Source organism: Vidua macroura, chromosome 1 (assembly GCF_024509145.1).
Source record: "Vidua macroura isolate BioBank_ID:100142 chromosome 1, ASM2450914v1, whole genome shotgun sequence".
In the NCBI taxonomy this organism is placed as follows: Eukaryota; Metazoa; Chordata; class Aves; order Passeriformes; family Viduidae; genus Vidua; species Vidua macroura.
Window position 1 is genome coordinate 20,717,551 of NC_071571.1, and position 14,012 is coordinate 20,731,562.

A 14,012-nucleotide genomic window follows, 5' to 3' on the forward strand; every position below is an offset into this window, starting at 1 on the left:
ATACTCTTCCAGTAGTACCTTGTAAGGAAGACCTGAAAACAGACAGTAATTTCAGGAAGGACTCAAGGTAGGAAACTCCAATTGGGAATAAACATGCTACAATTCTGCAATCCAGTATTAAATCCTTACATTTCTAAAAAAGGGAAAGTTGAAGTTGCACCTCCAGAAAGTTTTTTTTATTTGCTGGCTTATGCAAATGCTCATCATCTTGGTTTCTGCGGATACCATTTTTAGGCTACTAAGTAACACGATGGAGTACATACCCAAAATGCAAAGCCGTGGTTCTCAATGGGTAGCCTGGCCTTAGGTAACTTAATAGATTTAGTCATTAATTGCTCTGAGCTTCCCTATCTGTTGAGTGACAGTGAGTAGGAGCACCTCAATTCCTATGAAAGAGGTTACATGCAGAACTATAACGCCATGGCATCTCTACTACTGGTCGAGACAGGTTACAAGCGCTCAGAACGTGGACCCAGCTTTGTGACTGGTTTTGCTGTTAGAGCCGACTGTAAAACCCAGGAAGTCACCTGAAGAAATGGAAACCGCTGGTTAAATGCACCGGGATTTTTTTGGTGTGGGTTATTTTGGCGATAATGTGTTTTGTCTCCGGCAGCCTTTCCAAATCCCAGAGCGCACCGGGAATGCCGACCCGTCCGTGCGGGCGGGGCTGCGCTGCGCCTGCGCGCGGGGGCGAGGCGGGGCGGCGCGCACGGGATCCGCCGGGCTCCGCCCGCCGTGGGAGCCGCCCGCCGTCCTGCCGCTTCCCATCGCGTCCCGCCGCTTCCCGCCCCGTCCCACCGCAGCGCCGCGCGGTGAGTGCCCTCGGACAGGGCCGAGCTTGGACGTCCGCCCGGGGCGGGAGTGCGGCCGGCATCCCGGGCACTGCCCCGCTGGCATGGGCGGGCGCGGCGGATGGGACGGGACGGGATGGGGCCCCCGGCGGCGCTGGGCAGGGGGGTTCTCTGCCCTCGGGCCCTCGGGGCCGGGGCTGTTCCGGCGCTGTCCCTGTTGGAGCCCTCGGCGGGTTTCCCCCGCCGCCCGGCTCACGGTGTCCATTTCTGCCCCGCCTAGACCATGTCCAAGTCCCTGAAGAAGATCGTGGAGGAGAGCAGGGAGAAGAACCAGCCCGAGGTGGACATGTGCGACCGCGGCATCTCCAGCATGCTGGACGTGCCCGGCCTGTGTAGGTACCGGCGGCGGCGGGCGGGCACAGCGCGGAAACTTCCTTATTTGTCCCGGGCGAGCGGGGGCCGGCCCGCCCCGGCCCGGGCGCTGCCCCGCTGAGTCCGAGACTCTCCGGTGCGGGGGTGGCCTTTGGGCATGGGGGGCTCGGGGAGAGATCCGCGGGGCATCGGGCTGCCGGCAGCACCGCAAGGAGCCGTGTGTGTCCAGGGGAGCCCCGCACGGGCTCAGCGTTCCCTGTCGCACTGTTGGAGTTCTGGCACTTGACTGATGGGGAGACTTTCCCTCTTCTCCGTCCTGCTGCTGAAACAAAAACACCAGCCAAGTAGCATCTCCGCTGGGTCTTGAAAAGGATAGGGTGACATCAGCCTGCAACTACGGGCGACTGGTCTCTGAAGGAGAGGACAGTAATACTGTGTCACACATGCAGCAACATCGTGCTTTGGATGTTATACATTGCACATGCTTGCTGAACCATGACAGGGTGCTGCTGTCGGTATGGTGCGTTTGCTGTAGTTAAATTCACAGCAAGTGCAGCATACCAATAGCAACATGCTGTTATGGTTCTGGAGAACACATAAATGAAGAACAACTTAGGTGTCTTGCCTTGTTAAAGTACACATGATGTTATGACATAGCCAGTAGTCGGGGAGTTAAAGTTGTGACTGTCTGTAGTATGCCACAGGCTGACAGTTTTCAGTTGCATGATCCCGTGAGGGGGGAAAAAGCAAAATCTCAACCAACCAATGTACTTAAAACTCTTGACTGTATCCTGGTTTAGCTCTTTACTGTGTTTGTTAAACTTGGGAGCAGCCAGGAGCAAATGCACATAGCTGTTCTCACAAGATAGATATGAGCTCAGGGAAAGGTATGGCTCACTACCAACTCGCCATTATCTGCAGAGTTGGGAGCACATCAAGGTGTCTTCAATCACATCAGTAAAGGATGAAGTCTTAAGTACAGTTTTGCAGAACTAGGTTCTGTACTTAAGTCTTCATTCTGTACTATTGTTTTCCTGCTTCTCCGTGGTGCGTGGGACTGTGGGAAGATGGTGTTGTAAGGACCACATATGTGAACTCACATTAAATAAAAAGCTTAACAGAGTACTGTTGCTTTTGCTAAGTAGACTTGGTGCCTGCTATCAACACTAGACAGATAATTAATTAACTAGTTCTGATCTTTCAAGCGTGGAAAAAGGATAATGTTGAAGCACATTGATGATCCTAAAAAAAAAAGTTTTTCTTGCACAAAAGACTCGTTTGTTGTTCAGGCAGTGCCAGAGACCAGGGTAGGGCACTGTGGTCCCCAGATGCTCCCTGATACCAGGTTGCTAATTAAGCAGCTGAAATGTCTTTGGCAGGGAGCTCCCTACATGAAGTATAGACTTGTGGTACCCTAGTTAGACTGCATCAGAGGAGTCTCTGTGCAGATACTCTTGGTACACGCTGTGTGACTTGATCTAGCATGGGGATTTGGGGCCTTCTTCAATTTGAGATGAAAGTTAGGGAAGGGGAAAATGAGTGGTTTCTGTCAAATTAATTGCTTTTTCAGTTATTATGTTTGTTGACAGAACACAAAAGTTGGTTTGGGTTTTTTTTTACCATGGAGGTATTTGCCTTCTGGAGAAGGAACATCTCTCACCAAATAAAAAGTAATGAATAGGTATTACTTCTGAATTTTTAGTAAAGGGTTGAGGAAGTGTTGAACTTGTTTTCAAACCCCTGTCACCTGACTCCAAGTGGATGGTCTTCTCTAATGTAGATTGGATGTTTTGGTTTTCTCTGCCTCTCAGAACTGGCGTGTAAGCTAAAGGAGACTGACCTGGTACCTTTCCTTCTGTGTGTGTTGCATACCTTTCCAGGGCAGTGTTAAAGCTTGCCTTTTCAGCTATTTTTATTTTTTCCTTCCATGAAGTAAAGATCTCTGTTAAAAGCAATCATCACTATTCATGCCCAGTGGCTTTTCTTGCACAGCATTTCATCTTTAAGGAGGGCCACTAGTAGATTTTGAGTTAAGGTAAGTTTAGACAGTGATTGGAGGGAACATTTTTGGCTATTTGAGATTGTAGGTTGGAAGGTATGCCTGTGTTCAATAGCCCCTGATCAGCATTTTGTCTCATGTAATTATTTAGTGGTTATGATTGCCCCTACCAGAGGTGCCAAGTACCCCTTAAAGGTACGTAAACTGCTCCCTCTAGTCCTAAATCTTCAAGGAAAGGACCAAGCCTTGTCTCACTGCATATTTGAGTACTTGCTGCAGAGTGGCTAATGAGCTTGTATTTAACCTTTCTTAACTTAATTCACATAGGGTTAATACAGGCACAAGGATTTGGAAGCAGTGTAACCATATAGCATCTGTTCAGCATGCCAGTCCTTTTCCTTAGGTGTCACCCTGCTCTTGTCATGTGTGTTTAGGAAAAAAAAAAAATGATAGAGAAAAGTGGTGTTATGTGGGGATAAAGAAGAGCAAAGGGGAATATATGCCCTGTCTTGGATACAGTTCTCTTCTGGCTTCTCTTTTCAGTCTAGGCTTCCTGCAGTACAGGGCAGTTAGTCATACTTTCTTTTGCATTGTCTTCCACCCTCTGCAGTAGCTGTGGGAGAGAAAAAGCAGACAAAACTTGATTCTGTCAAATACCAGTGTGTCTTTCCAATTAAGAATGAAATACTTCTATCTGGAAGGAGATTGGCAAGCTAGCTTAGATCCGTAAGCTTGGCAACCTTTACATCTCTTCCCACTTTCCTCTTTAGCAAAGAAAGAGTATGGTTACCAGCTTATATACAATGTGGAGTTCAGATTCACAAAAAAAGGTTAAGTAATCCCTGAAGCACTTCTAACTCGGGAGTTCATTAATGTCATTAGAAGTAGAGTTCTATTTTTGGAATATTCCTTGAATCTAGGCACTTCCATGTTTTCTCCTAATGACTTAAAATACAAACTAGAATTGTGTTACACACATTCAAAGCATCTGAATTTTTATGCTTTCAGAACTGTAATAGGAGAGCTCTTTTTCTGATATGTTGTGTAGAAAAGAAATTTCATTTGAGACAAAAAATACCCCTTGATCTAAGTGTTCTGTGCTTTAGCTGGTCATGCAAATACCATGTGAAACAGTTTTAAGTGTTAAAGACTTTTTTATTATTCCAGCATATGATACAACAACAGTTACACCATTTGTGTGTACACCATTTGTATCTCTACTATAGTTGTGCATCCTTCATACATAAATAGTGTAAAAAATGTCTTGTCCCATTGAAGTGTTCTTTTGTGTTGGTTTGGGTTTTTTGCCTTCATATTGTGAAGTAAATAGATTACATTTGTTTATAAAGCACCCACTACGGACAGGTAATGGTAGAGAGCATTAAAAGACATCCTGTAGGCTGAGCAAGCAGGTTCAGCCAACTCCAGCAAGAAGGGAGTAATGTGCCCTTTCCCCTAGCATAGAAAAGGATAGGGCATTTATTGATAGGACTTTGAACAGCCATCAACAACTATGGGATTGTTCTTAGAGTATGGACCAGTCTCATTTATGTGTCTTTTAAGCAGTTGATATGGAGGAGGAGATACGAGTAAAGGAATTATTTTGCCCAAATAACTTGTGACATCTGCTCTGCTGTCAGGGAAGGAATATTGGATGCAATTCTATTTATGTGTTGATTTGTTCTCATTATCATTCCATCTGTAAGCTATTCATATTTTGCATAAAGTACATACTTGTATGACTAGATTTCTTTATCAGAAAGTTAGTGTTGATAAAATTGTTCATTCCTAAAATAATGAAAGCACAGAAGATGGAGAGGCAGGCTACTTGTAAGAATACTGTAATGCTCATCCTGCATTAACTTCCTCCAGTGGGACAGGCAGTGTCTTATCTTGGCTCAGCAAAGTCACTGGGGTCTTCCTGTTTTGTGGGTGTGGGTTTTTTTTTCATAATTCATTTTACTTCGGTTTGGTTGTTTTGTCAGTTGGTTGTTTGGGTTTTTTGGGGGAATTTTTTGTTTTGATTTTTTTTATTTGCTGATGGGCAGGGCTTTTATTTGTTTTATATTTTCCTTAATAATTAGGTTGAGTATTGTCATCCAGATATTTTATGTGAAGCTAGCTTGCAGTGCAGGGCAGCAGTATATGAAGAGATTTGATAATAATGCCAAAATGGAAGAACCTAAATATTCTTCCCTTGACTCACTCTTTTTTGAAGTAATAGTCGGACTGGGACCATAATGAGAATTTGTAATTACTGTGCAAGTAAATTGCTCTGGAAATAGGTATTATCCCCCTATAGAATATAGGTATTATTCTGTGTGAATATCTGGTGCATTCATGAAATCACAATAACTTATTGCCTCTATGCTAATGACTATAATGTTACAAGGTAGTGTCTAGAAGCTTCTGCAGTGGCATTGTAGAGAGGTTATAGCAATTTCCAGTGGGAATCTCAGTGCCCTTCCATTTTCGGGAGACTGGTACATGGGCTGAGTCATCTGACCTGTTGTATGTTGTGCTTACCTGGACTGTGTACATCCAAATCAAAATTGCCCCTTTAGCCTTCGAGATGTTACTTGGGGATGTTAATCAGTTAAGACAGATGTCTTCCTTGGCAGACTTGATAGTTTAGTTGTCCTACAGAATGACTTTATTTCTAGGATGAGGTAAATCTCAGTTAGCTGTTCCCACAACACAGTCCTTTTCACAGGAGTAGGCATGTGGCAGCGTGAGGAAAACTTGTTATTTCCAGGGGCTGGTTGTTTGACTCAGGTCTGTTTAATGTAAGTAAGCAAATTTCTCTCTGTGTAAGAAGTGAGCAAATACTGCTCTCTTATCTTGGTTCTCTTTCTTAATATGCTTCTAAACTTGCCTCTGAACTGGTAGTCACTTTGGCCCTTTCAAGACTGAAGAATCTCTTTGACTAAATATGTCTAAAATGCTGCTGGAAGTAGTCCAGAACACAGACACCTAAACCTTTGCTCTTTTCAAAATAGTATTGGAGTGTAGCCTTTCTTGCTCCTTTGGGGGATGTCAGCCTGCCATTGCTGGTCAAAGATGCCATGGGACTTCTTGTCATGCATCAGGATTGACTGAGATAGTGGAGTTTCAGACAAGGTGTCTAGGCTTCAGTCAAATTTGGACAGTAAAATACAGATTCAAATGTCTTTGGCTTAGGGATTTTGGCCTTGAAATTTTTAATGTGGACTTTGTTCCATTCTGTATAGATGTGAGAGAAGAAGTCTTTCTGAAAATAATATCGGTTGAAGAACACAGTGATGGGACAAAAAAGGAGAGGGAGTAGTGAGACTAATGCTTCTAACCCTGTGTTGCTAAAGGCCAGTAGTGCATGTGGCTTGATGGTGTAGTCAAAAGGCTTACCTTCAATTATGCACAGAACTTACTATTGCATTTAAGTTCATCAGGAGTTCCATGTTCAGAAGACCAAAATCTGCAGCCCCAAAGCTTCATTGCCCATGCGTAAGGATCCATGCTTCCTTTGTACAGACATGATGACATTGTTTAACTTCTCTGCTTTAAAAGCAAAGTAAAATGGTAGCAACTTTGTACAGTATCAAAAACAATAATTATTTTTTTCCCTTTTTATTAAAAAAAGCAAAATTTTTTTTGTTGATGGTCTTGAGTCTAGGTAAAGCTTCAGAGCTCCAGAATTACTTCATTCTGAAGTAAAATGCAGAAAAAAAAAAAAAGGTTTTTCCCTGGGATTGATGATGTCAGATTTTATCTGGCTATGGTCTAGGTTCAGTTGCCTTGGAACTGAAGACTTCAGACTAGAGGACTTTTCATCTCAGTGTTAAGGCTGCCCGTCTGGTGGTAGTGTTCTTATTAGTCAGGCTTGAATATCAAGGGCCCGTGAAATGTTGACTTTTACTGATTGTCACAGTTATTGAAATAGCTATATCAAGAGAAACAAGTGTATAAAGGTTACTTAGGCATTTGTTCACAAGCTTGTGACAGTCTCCAGAATCGTCTCTCATTTTGCTGTGTAAATTGCAATCTTATATTTATCTGTATGGGTAAGCACTCAGTAGTGTTTTACTGTTGCTTATGGTTCAGATACCGATGTGTCCTTTGTTTTAAAGATAGAGCTCTTTGTGGAGGCTTCTGCTCTTGTCTGCCCTTTAGTGATGATTTTCCTACAATACTCTTACAGACCTTCTATGAGCTTTTTTCCTTGTCCTCTTGTTCTGCATAGTGGGGTGGTGCAGGCAGTACTTCGAGTGCTCAAATTTTGGGAGAAATTTAGGGTGGGTGTGCTGTATCTTCTTTTCTCTTCCCTGCCTTTCCTTACTTCACAACCTGCAATTGCACAGGGAACTGTGGTGATGCTTTAGTTTGTTTTTTTTTAAAACATTGAACTGTCTGATCTGATGGTGCCTTTAAGTGACTGCTTTCATTCTAACAGTTTGTATTTGCCTTTGTTAAGTCATGAGCTTTTTCAAGGATTAGCTGAAACAGGTTGCTGTATCAGTGAGTAAAACTCTCCATGTTGTGTCTGCTGCAGTAACAGAAATGTGAAATAAAAAGGCAGAGGAGTAGGTGGACTCGCCCTTTACTCTTGTGCTCTCTTGCTTATTTGTGACAATGCACATGAATCAAGTTACTGGAGTGGAAAGAATAACTTTCATGTTTTATTTTTCAGCTGAAATAGATACAAGCTCTCAGTTGCCATGTCCATAAACTAACTACTTTCTCTCTTCATTTACAGTTACGCTGTCTCACATCACACAGCTGGTTCTGAGTCACAACAAGCTTACAAGTAAGTGTGTTCCTGGTTTTGGACTTCGTTGCGGGCAGTTGAGTAACACTGAAAAGCTGACAATGCTAGTTTGATACAGAGTGCAATGACACTATTAGAGTGGTGCTTCATGGTTAGTACTTCATTAAAAGTAAAGAGATGGAGGGTATGACTTAGAAGCTGTTTTCAACATGCCTTTCCAGCCTCAATACAGACCTGCAATGTACTGGAAGATCTGTAGTTCTCAGTCTTGTCACCAGTTCAGCCAGAAATCCATTTCCAACCATGGCTCAAAAGTTCTTATATTAAGGTGAGGACTTTTGAAATTTTTAGCTGTATCAGAAACAACAACAAGAAATGCAAAATCAGTTTGCATTTTAGTGAATGGATAATGAATTTGACTAAAGCAAAGCAAATTACAACTCCACTGCATTACATCTATAACCAAACATATATGAGCAAAGCCAGCTGAATGTAAGCATCCGGCATGGAAAAAAAAAGTAGCCTATTTCTGTCTAAAAAAAGGTTATCTGGTCATACTGCTCACACCACCTTCAGGTTGTGGATCCTGCTTCCCACAGTAAAGAAGCTCCTAAGTGAGGTGTTGGTGAATAGCATGACGAGAACAACATAAATATGAGACTTAACTTGGTGGAGGGAGATACCAAACTGACTTTTGCAAAGCAAAAGTTTTTGTGGGTTTGGGTTTTTTTGTTTGTTAGTTTTTGTGGTTTATCTACCAGTGTCTTGTGCAAACATTCCTGCTTCTTGGCTGTTGAAATTCAAGCAGTGAATTTTGTCTCGCCCCTGTTTCTGTGCATCTTCTAAAAAAAAGTGTTTGTCTTGTCAATGTTCTTCTTGTCTGCTCTCTGCATGTACCAGTAGGTTTCTCTCTAAACCAGTCCTCTTTTTGAAACTCAACTGGAGAGATTAAATGGGGAGGGGAATGGAACCAATAAACTGGATGTGTGTTTGACAAGAGGTACATTAAGGGTGTATGTGCTTGAGGGTGTATCTAAGGAAATATTTACAAATTGAGATGAGTCTTAAGAACACAAAGTAATAAAAATTCAGCCTGTTGAACTCCACACTACTTGCTGCATGAGCTGTAAGGTAGTATGTGTTATTTAAAATATGTGAATTAATGCAAAAGCATCACTACAGTCTCTGAGCATTTGCAGAGGATTAAGCATGAGGAAGATATTTATATCCCTAGGTTTTAGCGCATAAGCACTTCTCTGGATGCAGTTTATTGAGTATTAATATGTAACTTAAACAGTTTGTAGTAGTCAATAGATAAAATTATGGGCGCTTAGTGACTAGCTGTGAGAACTGTGAATTAGTTGTTCAGGACCCTTCTTTTAGTAGTGTAGTGCCCTCTAGACTGCCATCTTGCTATTTGTTTTTATCCCATTGTCGTTTTTAAAGAAATTTCAATTTTATTACAAATATGACCAACAGCTTCCAGCCATCTGGTATATAAATGATGACTGATCGGTAAATTAATGGGTAAATTAAGGGAGGAAAAATCCAAAGTGCATCACTGTTAAATGTGCAGCTCTGTCCATGTTTTAGAGGGACATGAAGTTACAAATAGCTTGAAGCGGGGAGAATAATCTATTGAGAAAGATTATGATGAATTTTCTTTGGGCATATTGCCATCTGGCATCTTTTATCAGCCACTGGTGGAACTGGGCTGTGGGGCCACCCAGCTAGTGACTTTTGGTGTGTTCCCTCACTGCAAGGAGATGGCTGTCCCTGAACTTGAGCTTCTGAAAGCTAGGCAGTTAATTGTACTCAGCCACTGCGGCTTTCTCTGCAGCCTTTGGAGGGTTGCAGGCACCTTGAGATAGCAGTTCATTCTGCACAATTCTTGTGGTCAGACAGCTTACCCAAGGTTGGGTACCTTAGAGTTGACAGGCAAAGCTTCTCTCTGGTGCTGATTATTTACTCTGGTATCTCTGTCTGAATGGCTGCTTACCTGGCACAAGGATGAAATGAGTTGGAAATGTTACTCTTTGTAAAATTCACTATTCTTTGTCAGAGGTTTGTAAAATTCCTAGAACTTTTGAAATCTGACACTTTCAGATTGTCAGTGAATCAGCTCTTCCACCTGGTGCCTTAAAAATTTTAACATAGCTAAAGGATGATCTCAGCTGAGCACACAACTGGTTGAGCAGGTAGCAGGTGTCTGCCGTGCTCTGAGGAAGAGGAAATAGTCTGAAGCTCTTGCAGGGAGACTTGAATCACAGTAAACTTGGCTGTCTCAGATCTGAGTCTGGGGAGGCTCATGTGCTTCAGCATGAGTTCCACACTGAAAAGGTGAGTAACCAACCTATGTCCTAGCTGAGTATTATAGCTACAGACCTGACTGGGGAAGGAAAGATACAGTAATAAGAAGCGTCCAAGAAGGATATGTCCAGGCTGGCTTTAACTATTCAAGAAAAATACAGCGTGTACCATTTGCTTAAAGCAATTTTAGTTTTCAAAATACCAGTTTAAAGATTGCCAAGACTATAAGTTTGTGTTACATTAAATCTCACCCTTCAGTTAACTGCTTTCTCCTAAAGTAGCTGTCAGATTAGCAGGCTGCAAGTACATGCCTTCTCTCAGCCAAGGGATTCTGTCAGCCTTTCTAATTGCTCTGTTTGGGTTTCTTTCATGGGAAGGTAAGGCCACTGCTTGTCCTGAGAAGTAACTCATGGAGTCTGAAACTTACTCTTCTTTCACAAATGGATGTAGACACTTCAATAGACAGCACACATTTTTAAAAGGCTAAATTTCAAGTTCATGTTCTCATACTTGACACTGTTGACCTAATCTTTTAAGCTATGTAATTAATTGTCTTAGCAGATTGTTCTTAAAATGACTAGGAATCTGATGGCAGTGACACTTTGACATGCTACACTAAGGTCATATTAGCATCTTCTACTAGTTTTCTGCCATTTAAATGAGTGTTCTGCTAGCTTTTTTTTTGGTGTTTAGGGTAAATATGTCCATCTGAAAGAATAAATAAATGTAAAAAGTGGATATGCATATTTTTATGTAAACATACTTTGTATTTTTTTCCAGAAAACTATTAAAATTAAGTAAAGTTTCATCAGCAAGTATGAGGAATGCTCAATTAAATCCAGCATACTGCTCAGAATACTTTTGTGGCATGGATTTTATTCATATTTCTAGTGTGCCATTTGTACTTCATCTATGTGTCTAAATCATTCATTATCAGAAGTACTCAAGTCCACATTGGTTTTTCTAGAGGATATTAGGCTGAATTTTTTTCAGCTATCTGATGCTGTGCTAATGGAGGAGTCTTGAACTGGCTTTTTCTGTTCTAGGTGACTTTTGAAACAGTTGAGTCTGTCCTTTGCTGCTTGGTGAGACCTTCTTGTGCTTCAAAATCGGAAGCAAAACTCTCAGGGAAGCCAAATAGCTGTGATTCTGCAGACTTGTTGAACCAGGTGCTGCATAAGTGACAAAGCTGGGATGATTCCTCTGTAGGGTCTCTGACAATCCAGTAGAAATCAGAAGGAGAAAGTGAATATTTGTGCTTTTTCTTGGCATAATGTAGACATAAGGGCCAGTTTCTCTATAAGTTCTACTGGGAGTTTTTTGTTCCATCATTTAGTCATTTTAAAGCCTTCTATCCAGTATACAGCTGAGAAGCAAAATTCAAGATAGTCTTAGCCTGTATAGGTTGTCTGAGCCAAACCCAGGTGTCTTTTGAACCCATTGGCTATCATCAAAGTAAATGCAATAGAAGTTCTAACAATGTTTTTTTTAAATTGGTGGAAATGAGTGGCTGAACCATAGGTACCTGCCCTTCAGGATTAACTCGGGTAGATGTGACCAAGTTGTTTTTGTTCCTGTCACTTGATGCTAGCTGGGGGACATACAGATAATGTTCACCTCCTGCTCAATAGGATCATTTATGGGACATGAATAGTGGTAGGGAATTAGGGTAGGTGTGCTAGAGAGGGAGTTTGAGCCACAAGACATACTATTGTAGAAACCACATTTGATCACTTTGGTCAGCCACAAATATTGTATCTGCATCATCTTGCAACAGTAGTAAATTTTGTGGGTATTTATGCTTCTGTTTTGTGTATTTCTAGGGCTGCTTCACTCAAGTTCAGGTGGAATGTAACTGAAAGTCTGCAGTAGTCTTGGCCACTTGCTCATGTGGTGCCTCTGGGCAGGATGAAAGTGACCTTCAGGTGTTGGTGTAGATTTGCCTGTTCTGCAGGGGCAGCTGCTATTATTCCTGTGACATTGCTGCTCTGTGGTTCAAGCTGGGGTAGTGGTGCCAGTCATTCATTGTTTCTTTCCTTTCTCATCTTTGGTCCCTTCTTTTTGTAGGGTGATCCCATTAGTTCTTTTGCTGCTGGTTCCCATTTCCAGACCTGAATTTTGTTTGAGTTCTCTTTGTGCTTGTGTCAGAATGGCTGTGTCTTATTGTTAAGGAATTTGTCGTAAAAGTTCTCGAAATCAGACTTAGAGCTGTTTTGTTCAGAGCCCTTCAGCTAGAGTTCATGTTTTAATAATGGTCCTGGGGAACAGGCTGGGAATTGCAGAATACTGAGATTCTGGGGAGCTCAGGTCAGGGAAAGGAAGGGATCACCAGGCTTGTCTCTTTTTTTAATCTGGGTCTTGCTCTATACAGTTTCAAGCACAACAAGGTGGAGCTCTGGGAGACAGTGTAAAATAGATAGTCTGAGTCAGGATCAAGATTTTTTTTCTGAGCTGATGGTAGGATTTGTCTATCACATGTCTTGAGGGTTCATGAGGTTTTGGGGTTTTATTTATTTATTTATTTGCTTTATTAGTAATTTGATTGTGCTAGTAGAACAAATGGCTATCTTTGACTGGAAAAAATACCTTTGCAGACTAAAGTCAGCAGTTAGGTGAGGTTTCACTTTTTGGTCCCTTTGTGCTCCATTAGATTTGTAAGTGAGCAAGAATTGGAGTAGAACTAGTAACAGAAAAAACTCACTTTCAAAAAGAATACTAATAGAGCATAAAAATGTGGCTTATGCCTTGTCTACTTTTTCCTAGAAGAGCAGCTTTTGTGTACTATTTTGCCATAAAGTATGAAGGGACACTGAACCTTCTGGAATTTAGATAGGTCAGCTAACTCAAGGTATTCTCCAGACACTTAGAACATATACAGAATTTCACATCCTAGTATAGGATGAGAAAATCCTTACTTGGTATGCTGATGAAGTTTTGACAATTAAAATCCATGTATTATATTGTGAATAGGAAGTGTGTTTAAAGAGGTTTCAGATGCTCAGTTTGTCTGCTATCCCACCCAGAAGGGCACAGAGGGGAAGATGTGACTGGAAAGCAGGCTGGAATATTCAAGGTTCCTTCGGCATTGGCAGCAGGTGTCGTCAGGATGTGCGCAACTATTATGCTGCCAACCTGTTTTATTTTCATTTATTTTGGGATGTGCAGTAAGTCTTTGACTTGTAACTACCATGACAGTTATTTGCGTTAGCTGCCAGTGGTGGTTAATTACCGTTGCGATCATTTGAAGAAATCAATTCAGAGATTCTCTCTCTGTGCCGGGAGTGTTCCTGCTGCCAGGGAGGTACCGGTACGCTGTGGTTTGTCCAGCAGAGGTCACTGTTTGAGTACATTTAGCATTTCTTTCCCTGGGAAGACTTGTGTTCCTGGTAGCCGGCAGCTATTCGTCCCGCCTGCTAGGTGATGGTGCACAGCAACTTCGTTTTTGCTCTTCTCCTCAGTCTCCTTAACCTCAGGTGGTCCTGTGCTCACTGGTTTCACATATTTTTGTGCTGTCTGTAAATGATCTCAGAAGTTTCCTGCTATTCATAGCTCACTCCTGATGATTCCTATATCCTTTTGTTCTCGTGCTCTGGTTCCTTATCCAGTACTATCAAATGATTAAATGATGAGAGATCAGGAAAAACTACTTTTTTTTCAAACCTCTTCTGTGTTACCTGATGTCTTGTTCTCTGTCTTCCTCTACCATTCTTCTGATCTGCTGTCCTATACTGTTCTGTGATCTTTCCACCGCTTCTCCCTTGATTCTCGTGTAATCCTTTCTCATCTTTGGTCGCTT

The 14,012-nt window shown here is 41.9% G+C and overlaps 1 protein-coding gene across 2 annotated transcripts in view; it reads left to right on the plus strand.

Annotated features, from left to right (window-relative positions):
• The first annotated feature begins 716 nt into the window (after nucleotides 1-716).
• The window catches only part of RSU1 (Ras suppressor protein 1), a 103,096-nt gene continuing 89,800 nt past the window's right edge, over nucleotides 717-14,012 (plus strand). For both annotated transcript variants that reach the window (XM_053992185.1, XM_053992194.1), the window contains exons 1-3: nucleotides 717-812; nucleotides 1,072-1,183; nucleotides 7,895-7,945. In XM_053992185.1, coding sequence (XP_053848160.1) covers nucleotides 1,075-1,183; nucleotides 7,895-7,945 — 160 coding nt within the window. In that variant the 5' untranslated portion in view covers nucleotides 717-812; nucleotides 1,072-1,074. The remainder of the gene's footprint in view (nucleotides 813-1,071; nucleotides 1,184-7,894; nucleotides 7,946-14,012) is intronic.